A 20457-nucleotide genomic window follows, 5' to 3' on the forward strand; every position below is an offset into this window, starting at 1 on the left:
ACCATCAGGCAACACACCGACACTCATGTACCTTCCTCCGGAACGCCCCGAGGCCATCTACCCCTACATTTTTCCTGTATTCCCGTATATCACACAGTATATGTGCAAGCGCACTTGACTACCATATATGACATCTCCCCCTCTTTTGTGTTATTTCTATAACATCAAAGGAACACTTTAACAGAAATGGCTATTTTAACAGCACATAAATAAAGATTAACTCAAATTGAGACATTTCAACATATACCGGTTTCTTTCTTACGCAACCAAGGGTTACAGTTTCATTAACACAAATAAACATTATCGACATCAATGTCAATACAACTTTCCTTTTGTTTCCTCCGTTTTTTTTTTAGTACCCTTCTGCCCCCCCCCGCCCCTCCAGAAAAAAAGGCCATATAATCGCACTTGTCTACAGGTCAAGCCTGTCGACTGGCTTGCACACCCGTCCAGATCAGTCACAGTCTGACCGGGTAGAGGGGTTGTAGGTGTAGCCACACTCTGACTGACAGGAACAGTCTCTAATATGGTGGCTCCGTCAGAGTGGATGTCTGTCCCTGTGCTCTCACCGGGCACTGCTGGGATGGGCTGGGGAACTGGCCCTGATTAGAGATGATGGTGGTTCCACCTCAGCTCTGCTTGATGCTGCGTCCTGATGACGAAGGATCTCGGGGTGGTGCTCTCACTTGAGATAACTGCTGGCAAAGACCACGACTTTTCATGGTCCAACTTGGAGAATACAACACTCCTGGTTGCAGGGCAGGTAAGGGCCTGGCTCCATGATGGTGGTTGAAGTAGAGAGCCTGTTTAGCCTTTTCCCTCCCACTCTTTTCTTTCACAGCTGTTCTGCTGGGCCATTTTGGTAGGAGAGTTTTCTCCAAAGTGGGGAGTGTGGTTCTGATTTTTCTCCCCATCAATAGCTCAGCTGGGCTGTAGCCTGTGGTGGAGCAGGGAGTGGACCTATAGCTCATTAGAGCCATCACAGGATCTTCTTGCATAAGAATTTCCTTTCCACTGGATGTGCAGTGCTTGAAGTCGAGCTACCTTATGAGCTCCTGGAACTCCGCACTTGAAAACTGGGGTCCATTATCACTCACCACCTCATCTGGAATGCCAAACCTGGTGAAAACTGTTTTCAGGTTTTGGATAAATTGTGCACTCATTATTGAGGGCAGGTGCAGTATCTCTATAAACCTGGAGTAATCCCAGATTATTAGCTCTCCAGCCCTTGCAGGGGTCTCCATCTTCCTCTGGAAGATTTCGGGTGTGCTCGTAATTCCGAATGGTAGTTGCTTGAAGTTCAATCTGCCAAACGGCATAATGAAGGTCATGAGCTTACAACTGTCTGGATGCAGCGGTATCTGGAAGAACCCACTGGCGGCGTCGAGTGAAGAAAGACTGTGGCCTCGCTTATTTTTGCTGTAATCTCATTAGTTGTAGGCAGGATATACTGTTCTCTCTTCACAGCCTTGTTCAGCCTCTTGAGATCAACACAGATGCAAGCTTTACCTGTGCACTCCTTCAAGACTGCATGGGTGCCAGTCTTGGATGGGTGCACACCAGTTGGTGGGCTGTGTCACCCTCTCGATGATGCCATTTCTCTCCATCCTTAGGTGCTCCTCCTTTACTTTTTTCAGCATAGGGAGAGGTATGTGCCATGCTGTGTGTACAACATATGGCTGAGCATTGTCTTTCAGCTGTATTCTCACAGGTTCAGTCTTTAATGCCCCATGCTCACGATATGCCTGTAGGTGTCCTCTGTTGCACACCGTTTCATCCACTCTCCTCACCAGATTCATCTTTACAGACAGCGGCCTGCTGAGTAAGTTGTTTACAGTGCATCCGCGGATGACATATGCTGTGAGTGGGTGAGTCTTTCCTTTGTAGGACCCAGTGCTCTGGATCTGTCCTATGCACTGCAGCTTGCCACCTGGGCTATCCAGTGGAATATCTGCAGGCTCCAGTGGTCTTTTGGGGATGAGTGAGTGGTAGGTCTCCTCGTTGATGTTAACACCAGCTCTGCTGTCAATTTTGAATTCAACTGGTGTGGAGCCCACCAGCAACTCGGCGGCCCATTACTCTGATGACCCATCTGTTTTACTCACAGCCCCAAGAAAGTATGACTGCAGCTGCTCTGTTTGCTCTGTAACCTCACTCACTCACTGCTTTCCTATTCCTACAAACTCTACTCCAATGTCCAATCTTGTTGCACATGTTGAATTTGGATTTTCTAGCTGGGCAGTTTTCATCTTTACTGTGCCGTGGTTTCCCACACTTTCCACATTGTCCATTATTTCCCCTTTTTGGCTTACCGTGGTGTTTGGTGTATTTGCTGCGCTTGTGAGTGACTTTGTGTATCACTCCAGTTGCCTCTCCTTGCATGTTGACTTGCAAAGCAACCTCTTCAGACTGCCTGACCGTCTCTGTGATCAGCACTAGCATCAGGTCCTTTGTAAGCTACAACTTCCATGAGACATCTTTGTTGAGTATTCCAACAACAATTCAGTCGTGGATATTCTCATCTCTGCTCACGCCGAAGTCGCAATGCTCCGACAGTTATACAAAGCCCTGATAAAAGTCTCAGCTTTCTCTCCCAGTCTTTGCATGCACTGATGGAAACATGCACGTTCGTACAGTGACGTCATAGTGGGGGGTGAAAGGGGGAGGGCCTACCAGGGCCCAGAAGGAGGAGTGGGGGCCCTCGGGAAGGCTGGAATAAAAGTTTGTTTTAGTTTGCAAAAGCCCCCTCTCACCCCTTACAAAAGGTGCAAAATGTTTTAGTTGCCCCTCACGAGCATCTCTCAATGCAGCTCATCTAGTCCTGTTGCAAGTGAGTGCTGATACAAGCACAAGCACAGAGTCAATTTTTCAATCACTGCAAGATAGTTAAGTTAGGTTAAGGTTAGTCTAGGTTAAAATAGATTAATATACTGTGATTGTAAATACAAACCTCAATTCCAATGAAGTTGGGATGTTGTGTAAAACGTGAATAAAAACAGAATACAATGATTTGCTAATCGTTTTCGACCTATATTCAATTGAATACACTACAAAGACAATATATTTAATGTTCAAACTGATAAACTTTATTGTTTTTTGCAAATATTCACTCATTTTGAATTTGATGCCTGCAACACGTTCCAAAGAAGCTGGGACAGGGGCAACAAAAGACTGGAAAAGTTGAGGAATGCTCAAAAAACACCTGTTTGGAACACTCCACAGGTGAACAGGTTAATTGGAAACAGGTGAGTGTCATGATTGGGTATGAAAGGAGCATCCTCGAAAGGCTCAGTTGTTCACAAGCAAGGATGGGACAAGGTTCACCACTTTGTGAACAACAGCGTGAGCAAATAGTCCAACAGTTTAGAACAACGTTTCTCAACGTACAATTGCAAGGAATTTAGGGATTTCATCATCTACAGTTCATAATATCATCAAAAGATTCAGAGAGTCCGCGGCAAGGCCGAAAACCAACATTGAATGCCCGTGATCTTTAATCCCTCAGGCGGCACTGCATTAAAAACCGATATCATTCTGTATTTCAACAAGACAATGCCAAGCCACATTCTGCACGTGTTACAACAGCGTGGCTTCGTTGTAAAAGAGTGCTGGTACTAGACTGGCCTGCCTGCAGTCCAGACCTGTCTCCCATTGAAAATGTGTGGCGCATTATGAAGCGCAAAATACAACAATGGAGACCCCGCACTGTTGAGCAACTGAAGTCGTACATCAAGCAAGAATGGGAAAGAATTCCACCTACAAAGCTTCAACAATTAGTGTCCTCAGTTCCCAAACGTTTATTGAGTGTTGTTAAAAGGAAAGGTGATGTAACACAGTGGTAAACATGCCCCTGTCCCAGCTTTTTTGGAACGTGTTGCAGGCATCAAATTCAAAATGAGTGAATATTTGCAAAAAAACAATAAAGTTTATCAGTTTGAACATTAAATATCTTGTCTTTGTAGTGTATTCAATTGAATATAGGTCGAAAAGGATTTGCAAAACATTGTATTCTGTTTTTATTTACGTTTTACACAACGTCCCAACTTCATTGGAATTGGGGTTTGTAATATACAGTATGCTAGAACTCAAAAAAGTGATGCGTGAGAGACAAAAGAGGAAAGGGGCCCACAGAGACTGCTTATATATAGGGTTCAGAATTTTGTGCTACACCCCTGCGTTTGTGTATTACATTCCTTCTCAGCACAAAGTACTCATCGAACTTTCCAAGCACCCTATCAAAGTCATTTCTGTGTCCCTCATTGGTAAATGCAAACAACTGGTAGATGTTTTCTGCCTTGCTTCCCATGGCGTATATCAGGCTGCTCACCTGCATGGCCCCATTTTCTTTGTCTAGCTTAGTGGCGGTTCTGAATCTCACAAAATGCTGCTTCTAATCCGGCCACTCGCCTGGCTTATCGAAGGAAAAGTTCACCGGGGGGTTGAATTTAGCCATGACTCCTCTCGCTGTTTACTTCTGACACCATGTAAATAATTGTGATGGAGGCTTTTTTTTTTAGCTTTTGCTGGTTTTAATGAATCACTGTCAGGCAACACACCAACACTCATGTACCGTCCTCCGGAACTCCCCGAGGTCATCTGGCCCCTCCATTTTCCCTGTATTCCCGTATATCACACAGTATATGCACAAGCGCATTTGACTACCATGTATGAAAAAGAGGAGATGCATAAGTCTAGTTTTCTCTCAGACCACTTGAATTACAATATGCTGAAAGGTTATTATGGAATTTTTGCTCAGTTACACCAAAAAATTGCCTATGCTAGCTTTACTTTCGTATGCAAAAGCAGACCTTTGATTACATTTGTGAACTACGTCACCTCCCTCTGTGTCACTGGCATACCTGACTTTGTGGCCTTGTGTCCCAATGTCCCGTGTCCCTGTGTCTGTCCCTAAACAAGCGGCAGTTGTGCTGTAATGGCTAATGTCAGTCGTATTGAGCAAGCTTTGTTACTTTATGAATTACTGAAGTGAAAAAAAGGGGTGAATATGGGTGTGGTGTGATGGTGGATTTCCACTGTATGCGTTTTCAGGTGCCTGATTATGTTTCAACTTGTCAAGGTTCAGAAAGCAGTGTGAGCTTATCCATTTAATGAGGCTGCCTGGCTGTTCTCATCGCAATGCAATTTTTATTTTGGACCCCCCCCTTTTTTTTTGTTGCTGTTTTTTTGTGGTTGTTCCAATTGTACTTAGCCAATTACCCCACTCTTCCAAGCCATCCCGGTCGCTGCTCCACCCCCTCTGCTGATTCGGGGAGGGCTGCAGACTACCACATTCCTTCTCTGATCCATGTGGGGTCACCAGCCGCTTCTTTTCACCTGACAGTGAGGAGTTTTGCAAGTGGGACGTAGCACGTGGGAGGATCACGCTATTCCCCCCAGTTCCTCCTCCCCCCCGAACAGGCGCCCTGACCGACCAGAGGAGGCACTAGTGCAGCGACCAGAACACATACACACATCTGGTTTCCCACCCGCAGACACGGCCAGTTGTGTCTGTAGGAATGCCCGACCAAGCCGGAGGTAACACGGGGATTCGAACTGCTGATCCCTGTGTTGGTAAGCAACGGAATAGACCACCACGCCACCCAGACGCCCCACAATACAACTTTTGAGTGTTCAGATTTGTCAGTTAATGCGGCCTGGCATGGTCAGATGCCAAACGTCACATTTAAATGAAAAGCGTAGCTGAGGCTATAGATACACACACCCACACACATACACACACACCCAAACACACATCCATCTTCCCCTCCATGCCCTCCTCATTCACACCACCACCTCTCCTATGTAGTTAATAAGGGGTAATGCCATATCAGTCTCACTCTATCAGGCTTTTCTTGCTCAGCTATATAGGCAGTCAGAAAGCCACTCTGTAACGGGCGTAGAGGCCCCTGAGGATTCTCCTGTTTGGACACACTGTGGGGAGAGAGCGAGCTCTCCTGCTCTGGCTGTGGGCAGAGAGCTTCCACATCTGGAAGTCTTTAAAAGATGAGGAAGAGAGAGAGAGAGCGATTACTGATTTCTCATCTGAGATCTACATTCATCCCACGACACCCCACTGTTTGCTGAACAAATCCCTGTGCTATTTCTCACCCCCTTTCCCCTCTCTCCTTCTCCATCTCCTCGTAGTTCTCGCTTTGCTTCTTGGAGGGTTTTTACAACGTCCACAAGGACCGAATGAAAACTATGATTTCATTTTGCATGCTTCGTAAGATGCACAGGAGCGGTTATGTAATAAATGCCCTGCATGCTAACTTTTTAGTCTGCCCTGTTTGATCAATGACTCTATCATAAATACCCAAGCCCACAGGAGCACTTGAACTGAAGTCATAACATTGGTTACTGTTTTGAGTTATAGGTTGAGTACTCCATATTATCCTGTCTATGAAGTCCCATCTCCTTTGTTATCCCAATCACCAACTCCCAGTCAACCGTCTCATCAGCTGTCATTCGTAATGCCTGGATAAGTGAGCTAAGTTGATTTTGCTGTTCAGACTGGATTTTAGGTCAACAGGGCCTATTTAGCAACTTAATAGCTGCCTTACATTCTGTCTGAGTGAGTCACACCATTATCATAGCATCAGTGTCTAAAAACAGGCATTATGAGCTTGTCATTGCCATTCCCATGCCCTATCAATGTCAATGACAATCTGTCTCCTGGCTCAAATGCCTTCCAGCAGCAGGCTTTGGTCCAATGGATTAGGGACAGCTATTTGCCTGCCACTGCTCAAGCCTGCCGTGTTTACACACAGTCCTTTCCCCAAGTTGTCTAAAGCCTTCTTTGGTTTTTGCTGTCAGACAAGTCTCTTCTTTTTATAGAGCATAGCTCAAAAGTCTCTAAATGCTACATGCCCTACTGCTGTAATCAGCAGCTATCCAGAAGCTCACTTTTTCTCCCCTAAGCAGTTTTCATGTTTTTAGATGACTTTAATAGATTATGACAAACGGAACACTACTGCTTCCAAGCTCATACGTTATTTGCTGAAATGATTAAGTGAGTGAAGCACCTTGAGTAACTATATTGACAACGAAGGAAATGGTTACTCAAAAACATTGCCAACTAAAATATTGTATGAAGTTGTACAACTATAGGGGAAGCCCATATCCAAAGAGTTGTTGGAAAATAGTGCTGGTAGTACTGTAGTGTGCTCAAAGTGACTCTGAAAGTGTACACTATTTATTTTAGTCACTCGGCCTAACTGATGGAGATGGAGATGGAGATGGATGATACCTCAGAGGTCTCAGAGGGCTAGTTACAAAGGAAATACTATATTCAGTAGGTTAACATGGATTCTGTTGAAATAACCCATCTGTATACTGTAAAATCTATCTCTCCTTGCAGAAAGAGAGGAGAAAAAAATAGAAACAAAGTTCTCAAACAAAATATAAACTGTAATTTTACTACACAAGCAAATGCAAGTCAAGACAGAAATTGATTTAGAAGAAAGGAGAGAAGGGAGTCAAGAAATGATGACATTAAGAAAGAAGATATTGGGTGTCTGGGTAGCGTAGTGGTCTATTCCGTTGCCTACCAACATGGGGATCGCCAGTTGGAATCCCCGTGTTACCTCCAGCTTGGTCGGGCATCCCTACAGACAATTGGCCGTGTCTGCGGGTGGGAAGCCGGATTTGGGTACGTGTCCTGGTCACTGCACTAAGCGCCTCCTCTGGTCAGTTGGGGCGCCTGTTTGGGGGGAGGGGGAACTGGGAGGAATAGTGTGATTCTCACACGTGCTACAGCCCCGACGAACCTCCTCACTGTCAGGTGAAAAGAAGCGTCTGACGACTCCACATGTATCGGAGGAGGCATATGGTAGTCTGCAGCTCTCCCCAGATCGGCAGAGGGGGTGGAGCAGTGACTGGGATGGCTCGGAAGAGTGGGGTAATTGTCCGGGTACAATTGGGGAGAAAAAGGGGGAGAAATAAAAATGAAGATATTCTGGAGTTTGACACAGTTATTTGTTAATACAATCCAAACTCTTTTGTCATTTAACGATTTCTTTTCGTGTTTTTCCTCCACTAAATGAAGTATTTTTCAGTTGCTTCTTTGCCGAGTCTCCACTGTATGGTGAAGGCCACCCACAGCTACATGAAAATTTGACTAGATTTTACAGATAGGGAAAGAGAAAAGAGGAAACGCTCCGATTAACTATTTTGATCAACAGCGCCAATGTTGTATGGCCTAACTGATATTCCATTAAACATACAGAGCAATTTTCATGACATATTATATTGCCCAGGGTTGTAGGCTGTCCATGAAAATTGTTATTCTAAGAGCTACGGCCATCACCATGTATTGTGCAGCTGCTGTGGCATAACCTTTGGAAGGAAGGACATGCATACTTTTCATCCTCTCAACAAGAGGCACCTTGTGCTCTTGCCTTCATGGAAAGTTCTCTGATTAGAAGTAGAGCCCTTCCTGGCGTGGCCTGCTTAATTTGGGTCATATGCAAACCTTCAGTGCTCTTTCAACACACAATCAGAACAAAGACCTTGTGTAGGATACCTGATGGGCATATTTAGGCTATATTCTGTGTATTTTTCTAAGCACTTAAAATATAAGCAAAAGTAACTGTGCCAGTAATTATAGTACAAGGCAGAGCTCCCAGTACTCTCAAACAATGTGAGATGGGGTAGCATGTTCTTTCCTTCTCTTTCCCTCTCTCACAGTCCACGTCTCCCTTCCTCATTTCATCCTCCCAGTTTTTGGGTCAGTGCTATCCGGTTGGTCCCCAGTAATCTCTCTGCATCTGTGTAGCCCTACATCCAGATTGATGTCACACAGAGGTCGTAATATGATGGTGTGTTTGCTCATTAGAGGATCAGTTGGCTGACTAACACCAGACTCTTTGTCACACAATCTGCCCTCCCTTTTCGCTGACACAAGTTTTTCTAAGTGCTCTCTAGCCATTCTTCCAATCTGTAAGATATCGCTCTCTTTCTTAACTGTTTTTTTGTTTAGGCATGCATATCTGACACACATCTGAGTTTCATTATACTCCTCTCTAGCTCTCGAGGGACGAGTTTGCAAGATGGCAGAAATCAACAGTTGATGTTTTCCTCTTCTCTATGTCATTCCCAGATATGTGTTTCTGATGGGCCTCCAGGACCGTAATGAGAAGCTGTTCTACAGGGTGCTGACATCAGACATAGAGCGATTCATGCCCATTGTTTACACCCCTGTAGTGGGTCTGGCATGCCAGCAATATGGGCTAACATTCAGGAGACCCAGGTGAGACACAAACCTGGGTGAGTGATCAGGCTTACCCCCACAACACAGACACAAAAACATACATGTAATTTGTAAGACAAGTAAAAACAATGCAGGTGCACGTACCAGGCACACAAACATCCACCCACACCCCTCACCTCCACCAAATGTACATTGCTGCTTGAAAGATTAAGAACCCTCCAGACGTGGTCACTGTTTTTGCAAAAAACATTAAAATGAGCTTATTACACATACATCCAAATCCCAATTTGTAAAGCACACCTTCCAAATAATGGACACACACAAAAAGAGATATATTTTCATTATTTAATTCAACAAAGGTAGTTTATTTCACAAAAACTAAAAATTTAACATGTGCAAAAGTATGTGAATCCTTGTATTAGTAGCTTGTGGCTCCTCCTTTTGCAGCCATTACTTCAACCAAACGTCTTCTGTAACCACTAACCAGTCTCTCGCATCTGCTTATGGGGATTTTTGCCCACTCCTCCTTGCAGAACTCAGCCAGTTGAGAGAGGTTGGAGGGACATCTGGTATGTACCAACTTCTTCAGGTCTCGCCACAACATTTAAATTGGGTTAAGATCCGGACTTTGACTGGGCCTATCCAGAGTACGAATCCTCTTTCTCTGAAGCCATTCCTTTGTAGTTTGCTGGAATGCTTTGGGTAATTGTCTTGTTGCATAATCCATTTTCGTCCTAGCTTCAACTCCCTGACTGATGGCAGGAGATTCTGGTCAAGAATTTGTTGATATGCCAGAGAATTCATGGTTCCTTGGATAATATAGAGTCGTCCAGCTCCAGAAGCAGAAAAGCAGCCCCAGACCTTCACATTTCCACCACCATGCTTCACTGTTGGGAGGAGGTTCTTTTCTTCATATGCAGTGTTGGCTTTTCTCCAAACATGTTGGTTTTGATTGTGGCCAAATAATTCTATTTTGGACTCGTCTGTTCAGAGAATGGACTTCCAGAAGGTCCCTGGTTTGTCCAAGTGCTCTCTGGCAAAGTTGAAATGGGCAGCTTTGTTCTTTTTTGAGAGCAGAGGCTTCCTTCTAGCAACCCTCCCGTGAATGTCATGGCTATTTAATTTTCGTCTGATTGTAGACGCATGCACATTTGTCCCAGATACTATCAGAGAGGTCTGCAACTCTCTAGAGGTGATGTGTGGGTTGGCCTTTACCTGATTTATTGTTTTTCTGGTGCTTCTGGGTGATAGTTTTGATGGGCGTCCACTTCTAGGCAGAGTTGCTGTCATGTTGAAGGCCCTCCATTTGTAAATTATGTCTTACAGTGGATGGATGGAGCTGGAATCTTTTGGAGATGGTGTTATATCCCTCCCCAGACTGATGGGCTATCACTACCCTCTTCTTCATGTCCTCGGATATCTCCTTTGCTCTCGGCATTGTTGATTTGTATGGGAGCACAGTGGTTTGGTTGGTTTCCTCTCTCTTTTAATTAGTGCAGGCCAAACCCTTTCCCAAGGATGTCTCATTTCATTGGTCTGCTTAAATGATAAATTAAGCACCCAAATGTGTTTCACCTGAGTCTGTTACCTGCTTGACTTAACCAATGCAGCTGGGGGTTCACTTACTTTTGCACATACACTAATTCCATGTTTCATGTAGTTTTTGGGCTACTTAAACAAGTCCCACTAAGCAAGTACCTGCAACTGATAAACATATATCTGACATTTCATACATAAAAACTGGTGATGATAGAATAAGAAAATCATGGTAAAACAACAGAAAAATCTAAACTGCTCAAGGGGTTCACATACTTTCAAGCAGCACTGTATATCCCCAATCACAAAAGGAGTCAAAACATCTGCTTGCTAAGTTGGACTTTTTGTGTTTGAAAATTCAGACACAACCAAAATGGGAGGGTGTGGTAGCTTTCTTAGCTGGGCTTTGGGTAGACCTTGCTCTTCTCAAGGGAAACTTTGATTGGCAGTTTAAGTCGGTGCACGTTCACACTGAGTGGATCTGGCACTGCTTCTTGCAGAGGTTTAGATCTCTCTCTCTGTCTCTCGCTCTCTCTCACACACACACAGGCACGCATCTTTGGTAACTGATCCTCCTCAAAGATGCTCATTAGGCTCAAGTCTCTCGCTGTCTGAAAAAGTACCCCCTTAGAGGTTGCTAAATAGATATGGAGTGATTTAGCACTCGTTTCAGGGTCAGAGCTTATTTTACTTGACTCTGCCTACCTAGATTTAACCTTATTAAATTATTGGATCAGATTTTAGTTTAGCAAACCGGAAGAAGGACCACCTTCATTGAATGTCTGATGCTCTCCTACTGTAGATAGCAATTAAGTCAAAGACATACAGCACCTGTTTAATCGCTCTCAGGCTTGCATATCATAACACATGCAGCACATCAAAAGGCCCATACAATGGGCAATTTATGGTGGTAAATATTGTAGGTTTGTTATCATACCATTTTCAAATACTTCGTGTTGTTGATGGAGTGCAGCAGTGGTTCATGAAGCATGCAAAAAGAAGGGATTTGGGAGAGAGATGGCTGCATCTATATTTGCACTGTGCTTTTTGTTTCTTAGATAATCTAATTATTTTCAAATAGTCCTCTTTTAAATGCTTATTTTGAATGAGAGACTAGGAAACCATAATACGCCTGCTCAAGTGAATTTTTGTTACCTAATAACTCCCCTTTTCCCACTTCTCACCAAGCTATGTGGAAAATATTCCTAGTATCCTCCCTAGCCCTGACATTGGGCTGGCTGGAGGAGTCATTTTATACACCCCCTCATTCTCAGAGATTAGTGGGCCAAGACCTACTGCCGCAGCCCCTGGTGTAGAAGTTGGGACTGTTGTTAATGTGTATCAGGGGGTCAGTTTGCAGAATGCATTGGGAGGAACCAGCCTTTCCTGGCAGATCTGGTTTTCATCCAGGTTGGTTTTCTGTTCAAGTCATCCTCGGGAGAAATAAGGAAGGCAGAGAGTATGTGGTGGAAAAGAGATGACTAGATATCTGAGTTCATCCCCTCTTTATAGATCACACTTGTGTTTTTTCTGTGTTTTGTTGACTGTTGATCATTCTCCAAGACTCATTTAATCTGCATCTCGACTGAATACCTCCATAATGTTAGCCCTTGTTTCTGTCTGCTATGCACTCAAGATAAGAGGCCAGTGATGGATGTGTGATGGTGTATGTGAGCCTGTGCGTGCATGGGTGCGTGTGCCCGTGTGTGTACGTCCACCAACCAGACCACATTAGCAGCTGAACTGACATAGACAACAGGTCTCTAATCGCTGGCTCTCCGGTATAAAGACTTGCTGTGTGGAAGAGGCTGCCTCTCTCTGCCCTCTCTGGCTTTACCTGCTCTAATCTGCTCCAGGCAGACTAAACACTCCAGCTCTTGGCTTTCAACCATTGGCCGAAGGTCAAACGCCATTAAGTGTCAAAACATGGCTGATTCATTGATCTTAAGATGAAGCAGAGGCAGGATGTAGTGACAGAAAAAGAAACACATTCACATCATTTGAAGATTAGTGGCAATGCGGTAGCTTTTCATTGCTTCATAAACTAATTAGTGGACACAGTGAATCTTTGATATCAGGTGGAGAAAGTCAGTCTGTCTTCCCCTTACAACGTTTATATCTGTTCTCACCGTAAATGAAGGTCCTCTACCTTATTTAACATTTGAACACTGATAATTGGACTAATGATTTTGCTTTGACTAATGAGTTTGGACTAATGATATTTGTTTTGTAATGGTAAAATTATCCCTAGTGTTGCATAAAAGTGATTTCGCTCAATAGCACTTCAAACAGTTCCAGTGTGACTATTCCCCACTCTGGTGCAAAGCTATGAATGCTGTGGTAGGCTGTGCCTTAGAGAAATGTCTAATGGGCCCTTTGAAACTACAAGTGTAGTGTTGAGGAGCTTCAAGGTAAGTGACAGCAACAAGTCCATCTAGCTGAGAGAGACAGATGATTATTGGCTACACTTTAGTGGATAACTTGATGGAGGTCAAAGGTCAATGACTCTGGACGACTCCTGCAGTCTGTCAGAAACGGAAAGTAAGACATAAGCATTCTTAAACTCTCTAGAGAGCCTCAGGGTTAAGAGTGAAAAGTTTTTGCCTTTTTTTTCCACTGGCATTGGTATGTCTGTAAGACATGGGTATTACTACTTGCATGCTGCAATATATAAGTATCATTCAACACTTACCCAAATCTCATTAATTCTATGTTTTGAAACGGGATTTTTGAACATGATGGAATAACTGCTGGCGGCATGGTGGCGCAGTGGTTAGGGCGGCCGCCTCACAGCAAGAACCTCCTGGGTTCGAACCCCATGGTAGCCTAACCTTGGGGGTTGTCTCAGGTCGTCCTCTGTGTGGACTTTGCATGTTCTCCCCGTGTCTGCGTGGGTTTCCTCTGGGTGCTCTGGTTTCCTCCCACAGTCCAAAGACATGCAGGTCAGGTGGATCGGCCATACTAAATTGGCCCTAGGTGTGAATGTTTTGTGTGTGTGTGTGTGTGTGTGTGTGTGTGTGTGTGTGTGTGTGTGTGTGTGTGTGTGTGTGTGTGTTTCGGCCCTGAGATGGTCTGGCGGCCTGTCTGGGGTGTCTCCCCGCCTGCTGCCCAATGACTGCTGGGATAGGCTCCAGCATCCCCGCAACCTTGAGAGCAGGCTCAGCAGTTTGGATAATGGCTGGATGGATGTTTGCAAGCATTCAGGCAAAGGAGATGCATCAAGCATCAAGCATCATCCATACCAGTGACCTCGTTGCAAACTCATGGACAAACCCAGAACAGCCACTCTGAATCGTCCGAAGAGGTTGGGCTTTGATTAACAAGTTGCTGAGAGGGAGGAAGTCGTAAAGGTGTTAATGAGAGGCATCAGTTAAAGCTGCCTTGGCCACCTCTGAAGTGGCACATGAACATGATGATAGTGATTCAGGCTCCAGAATAGGAGGCATTCTAGTTGGCACTTCTCATCACTGAGGCCCACACACAGCGTTATACAAGGGTCAGTGCAAAGTTTAATTTGGATCCATGAGCACCCAGAATAAATAGCAAATTAGCTGCCCCTTTTGAATCTTCAACCCACAGCACACAAGATTACTAAACTGTGATGATCAGATTATAACTAGAAATAAGAAACAGCCGCTTGTCACAAATTATCAGAGTCCCAGAGGAATTTGTTTACTGATTTGACTGATCGCAAGGCTTTAGCTGATGTATTTGTTGTTGTTTTTTCTTTTTGTTTTTTCTTTATTTATTTTTTTCATCATTTGCTCGACCACAAGAGGACCTCATAGAATTTGCATTCGTTGAGCGAGACAATCTGGACAGAGATGGAGGAATGGTGAGGAGAGAAATGACCTCATGAGGAACGTGGCAAACCATTTGGGATTAATTCCATCCTTTGAGGACCTTGTAACACAATCTAGAGCTTATGTTGGAGGTCTATTGTTTGTGAAAGTTGATTGTTTTTCATTAGAAAAAAGTTAAAAAATAGAAATAAACATTTAAAAGTCTCTTTGCCTGTGAAAACAAAGAAACTTTACTGTCAATTTAAACTCTTGTCTGCAGCTTTAGTAGGAAATGCGAATGCATTAGGTCATACCTGACTGTGAACCCCAATAGTCCCATGGTTTATTTTGCAAGGGTGCAAAGTAATCAATATTATGGATCTGTATGTATTATGATCAAGGCTACATATATTGATAACCAGGTGGAGTTGTTCATAAACTATACTTCTAATTAAAAATACTTCCCATGACTTTGAGAAGATGTCTTAACCTTAGCCTAGTTTTTGTCTAGTTTTTTTTGATTTTGTCATCAATTGTTTTTGTCATGGTTGTGTGGTCTGGGCCATCAAGGGTCACCTTTTCCCCATCCCCTGATTGGTGTTTCAGCTTACCTGCACCCCATTTACATGATTGTCCATTTGCCTGATTGCCTGATCCCCGGCCCCTTATTTGGGTTGCGGTTCCTGTTTCTGCCCTGCTCACCTGTTCCCCATTTCCCTGATTGGCTGTCTCAGGTTATATATTTTCCCTGACAGCCCTGGCGCTTTGTCAGATTGTCACACACAGATACACATACACACATATGGACTCTTGGTCGCTGGATGTGCCACATCCTGTTTTGAGCCTTCCGTGCTGTAAGTTATTTTGTTTTATTAAAGCATTGTTCTAGCCCAGTCTGTCTCTGAGTTGTACATTTGGGTCGTCCATTCCTGCCCTCAGCATGACAGTACGATCTGACCATACTATGGACCCAGCCGACTCTGCCACGCTAGAAGCTGCTCTACGCTCTCAAGACGGGCATCTCACTCTGCATGAGGAACAGCTGGGCTCCATCCGTCACGGCCTCCGGGAGATGGCCTCTGGGAGATGCATGCCTGTCACGCGGAGTTTCAGACCTCGCTGACTAACCGAGTATACTTGCTGGTCAATTGCAGCAGCTCTTGACCCAGCTCACCCCACCGGGTCTGACCGTAGTGACTGCTTCTCGGCTGGCAGATTTACTCGGAGGATTTTGATGTGTCGAGAGACACCTTCCTGAACGAGGAGCCGGGCTTCCTTAAGCGCCTCACTGCCATCTGGAAGAGGGACCATGAGTTTACCCGGGAAACAGCCTTTTTCAGGTGGCAGTACTTTAGTGACCCATTCCCTGATCCTCCCAAGCCTGGCATCTCGGCCTCCCATGTTTTTCCAACATCTCAGCGTCCCAGAGTGTCAGCGGCCCAGCATCATGCTGCAGAGACCCTTCCTGTTCCAGAGTGGTTGGCCGGTTCCTGCTGACATCCAGTCTGTTTCCGAGCTGTCAGCCGCCTTTGACGACGACCAGTCTGTTCCCGAGCCGTTGGCCACCTTGGCCGATGACCAGTCTGTTCCCGAGCCTGTTGTGTATAAGTCACAACAGTGTGACTGTAGTCTAGGACACTGCAGCTTTAAGTTTTACTACAGCCGGTTTACGGCAGTCGGTTTACGGCAGTAACACAAGGCGTGGTTGATACTATACTGTACGTGGATATAACGTTTACTGTGGCAGCAATAAACACAGTTTGATTCAAAGTCGTGGTCTGAGTTTTGCTGGACACAACATTGGCGACGAAGATGGAGTTTTCACTCATGCCTCTCTCTCCCTTCCTGGCTCTACCCGGCGAACCACTGGTTCCTTGGACTTGCTGGCATGAATCGTTCGAGACATTCATTGCGGCTGCAGGTTTGGTGGACGCGGAAGACTCACGGCAGAGCCCTGCTGATACACAGCTTGGGCAGCGAGGGTCAGCGGATCTTTAGGATGCTCGGATCCACTCCTACATACGCGGCTTGTGTTGCTAAGCTCGCTGGACATTTTGCCGCTCCACAGAGCGTCATACTCCAGCGCATTGTTTTCCGTCAGCGCCAGCAGCGCGCGGGTGAGTCAGTACATCACTACATAGCTGACTTGAGGGGTCTGGCTAGCTTCTGTAAATTCGGGGCTCTGGAAGATGAACTAATAAGGGACCAGCTGGCAGAACACACCAATAACCATAAAGTCAGAGAGAAACTGCTCATGTCCCCTGATGATTTGACTCTGTCGAAGGCAGTGGAAATAGCATTCCAGGTGGAGTCTGCAGCTGGATAAGCATCTCAATTAGCATGTTCCCCACTATCCATGCTGGCAACACAGACTGTACAGCCCGCCTCGACTCCACCCGAACCCGAGGTGAGCAACGCAGAGGTGAATTTTGCTGGGCGCCAGAGAGCGCCAACACGCACGGTATGTAGTAATTGCGGCTCTTCAAATCACCCCACCCGTAGCCCCACCTGCCCGGCCAAAGGACAGACATGTTCACGTTGCAGCAAGTTAAACCACTTTGCGAGGGTTCGTCATTCCAACCCTGCTGCTTCCCCTCAAACGCAAAGTGTTTCCCAGTCCGGCCGCCTGGGATGCCTGTTCCCCGAGTGGTGCGGCCGCCTGGGATGTCTGTTCCCCGAGCGGTGCGGCCGCCTGGGATGTCTGTTCCCCAAGCGGCCCGGCTGCCTCGGATGCCCGTTCCCCAAGCAGTCCTGCCTCTGTCCTGTCTGCGTCCATAAACCTCGTTTCACATCCATAAACCTCCTCCTCCTCCTCCTCCTCCTCTTTTCCTCTTCACTGGCAGCTCCATATTCGGCATTCTTCCCCCAATATACCCAGCATCTCTCCTCCACACATGTCCAAACCTTGTCTCTCTTGATTTGTCTCCAAACCGTCTAATCTGAGCTGTCTAATATACTCCTTCCTAATTCTGTCCTTCGTCAGTCCCAATGAAAATTTTAGCATCTTCAACTCTGCCACCTCCAGTTCCACCTCCTGTTTTTCATCAGTGCCACTGTCTCCAGACCATATAACATAGCTGGTCTCAACCATTTTGCAAATCTTCCCTTTAACTCTTGCTGGTACCCTTCTGTCGCAAATCACTCCTGATACTCTTCTCCACCCACTCCATCCTACCTGCACTCTTCTTCACCTTTCTCCTGCACTCCCCGTTACTTTGTACAGTTGACCCCAAGTATTGAAACTCATACGCCTTTGTCACCTCTACTCCTTGCATCCTGACCGTTCTTCTGTCCTCCCTCATTTACGCATATGTAGTCCGTCTTGCTCCTGACTTTCATTCCTCTCCCCGGTGCATACCTCAACCTCTCCAGGCTCTCCTCTACCTGCACCCTACTCTCGCTACAGATCACAATGTCATCTACAAACAGTCCACGGAGACTCCTGCCTGATCTCGTCCGTCAACCTGTCCATCACCATTGCAAACAAGAAAGGGCTCAGAGCCAATCCTTGATGTAATCCCACCTCCACCTTGAACCCATGTCTTTCCAACTTCACACCTCACCACTGTCACACTTCCCTCATACATATCGTGCACCACTCCTACATACTTCTCCGCAACTCCAGACTTCCTCATACAATACCACATCTCTCTCGGCACCCTGTCACATGCTTTCTATAAAACCACAAAGACGCAGTGTAACTCCTTCTGACCTTCACTGTACTTCAAGCAACATTTTCAAAGCAAACATCGCATCTGTAGTGCTCTTTCGTGCCATGAAACCATACTGCTGCTCGCTGATTGTCACCTCTTCTCTTAACCTAGCTTCTATTACTCTTTCGCATATGTTCATGCTTTGGCTGATCAACTTTATACCTCTGTAGTTGCTACAGTTCTGCACATTTCCCTTATTCTTGAAAATCGTTACCAGTATACTTATCCCCTCCTCAGGCATCCTCTCACTTTAACATTGTTTAACACAATCTAGTTAAAAACTCCACTGACATCTCCTAAACATCTCAATACCTCCACATTATGGCATTCGGACCAGCTGCCTTTCCACTCTTCATCCTCTTCATAGCTGCCCTCACTTCCTCCTTGCTAATCCACCACACTTCCTGATTCACTGTCCCATCATCCGACCTTCTCTCTCTTTTTCTTCATTCATCAGCCCGTCGAAGTACTCCTTCCACTTCTCGCACTCTCCTCACTTGTCAGTACATTTTCATCTCTATCCTTCATCGCCCTTACCTGCTGCACATCCTTCCCAGCATGGTCCCTCCATCTAGCCAAGTGGTACAAGTCCTTTTCTCCTTCCTTAGTGTCTAACCTGTCATACATCTCACCATTGTAACGCGGTGTGTTTGGACCCAATTGCAGAGAAGAGGCAGAGGTAATTCGTAAAGTATGAAGTCACTTTACTGGGCTGCAGCAAAAACACAATGGCAAAGAAAAAAAAAACACTGCCAAACAGGGTAGGCAATAAAGCCAACTAAAAAAATGAATAAACATAATATACAAAAACTCAGCAAAACACTCACACAGAGGAGGCAGATGAGGGTTCAGGAGACACGGGCTTCCGCAGACCAACGTGAAGCTTTTCCAAGACTCGACACCGTATGTCTGCAAAGCACCCAGTCGAATAGTCCCCAGCACAGATGCACCTAATCACAGACCAACCAGTACGCAGGTGCCACTCATACTGGCTGATTGCAGGCCAATAGGGAAATGTCACACCTGTTGGCTGCTGATCCTCTGGCCAGTGATCGTGTCAACCGTATGCTTTTCCTTTGCCACCTCTCTCTTTGCTTTATACTGCATCTCCTTGTACTCCTGTCTACTTTCTTCATCTCTGCCTATCCCACTTATTCTTTGCCAACCTCTTCCTCTGTATACTTTGCTATACTTTCCTCATTCCACCACCAAGTCTCCTTGTCTTCCTTGCTCTGTCTTGATGATCACACATCAAGTACCTTCCTAGCTATCTCCCTCACTATTTCTGCACTGCTTGCCTGGCCATCTGGTAACTCTTCACTACCACCCATTGCCTGTTTTAACTCCTCCCTGAACTCCACACAACAGTCTTCCTTTTTCAACTTCCACCATTTGATCCTTGGCTCTGCCTTCACTCTCTTCCTCTTCTTGGTCTCCAAAGTCATCCTACATACCACCTTCCGATGCTGCCTAGCTACAGTCTCCCCTGTCACCACCTTGCAGTCTCCAATCCCCTTTCAGATCACACCTTCTACAAAAGATATAGTCCACCTGTGTGCATGTTCCTCCACTCTTATACATCACCGTGTTCCTCCCTCTTCTTGAAATATGTATTCACCACAGCCATTTCCATCTTTTTGCAAAATCCACCACCATTTGTCCTTCCACATTTCTCTCCTTGACACCTTCCCATCACTTCCTCATTACCTCTGTTTCCTTCACCAACATGCCCATTGAAGTCCGCTCCAATCACCACTCTCTCCCCTTGGGTACACTCTCCACCACTTCATCCAACTCACTCCAGAATTATTCTTTCTCTTCCATCTCACCCAACTTGCGAGGCATATGCGCTGATAACATTCATCAATGCACCTTTGATTTCCAACTTCATACTCATCACTCTGTCTGACACTCTCTTCACCTCCAGCACACTCTTGACTTACTCTTCCTTCAGAATCACCCCATACCCAATTTCTCCCTCCATTCGCACCATGGTAGAAGAGTTTGAACCCACCTCTGATGCTCCTGGCCTTACTCCCCTTCCACCTGGTCTCTTGCACACACAGTATACCTAACTTTCTTCTGTCCATCATATCAGCCAGCTCTCTCCCTTTACCAGTCATAGTGCCAACATTCAAGGTTCCGACTCTCACTTCCACACTCCTACCCTTCCTCCTCTCTCACTGCCCTGGACATGCCTTCCCCCTCTCCTTCTCCT

The 20457-nt window shown here is 45.6% G+C and overlaps 1 protein-coding gene across 1 annotated transcript in view; it reads left to right on the plus strand.

Annotated features, from left to right (window-relative positions):
• Positions 1-20457, plus strand: part of me1 (malic enzyme 1, NADP(+)-dependent, cytosolic) — a 117213-nt gene that overhangs the window by 45407 nt on the left and 51349 nt on the right. The window contains exon 3 of the mRNA XM_056286138.1: positions 9098-9247. Within this exon, the coding sequence (XP_056142113.1) occupies positions 9098-9247 (150 nt within the window). The remainder of the gene's footprint in view (positions 1-9097; positions 9248-20457) is intronic.

This window comes from Lampris incognitus, chromosome 9 (assembly GCF_029633865.1).
Source record: "Lampris incognitus isolate fLamInc1 chromosome 9, fLamInc1.hap2, whole genome shotgun sequence".
NCBI classification, from domain to species: Eukaryota; Metazoa; Chordata; class Actinopteri; order Lampriformes; family Lampridae; genus Lampris; species Lampris incognitus.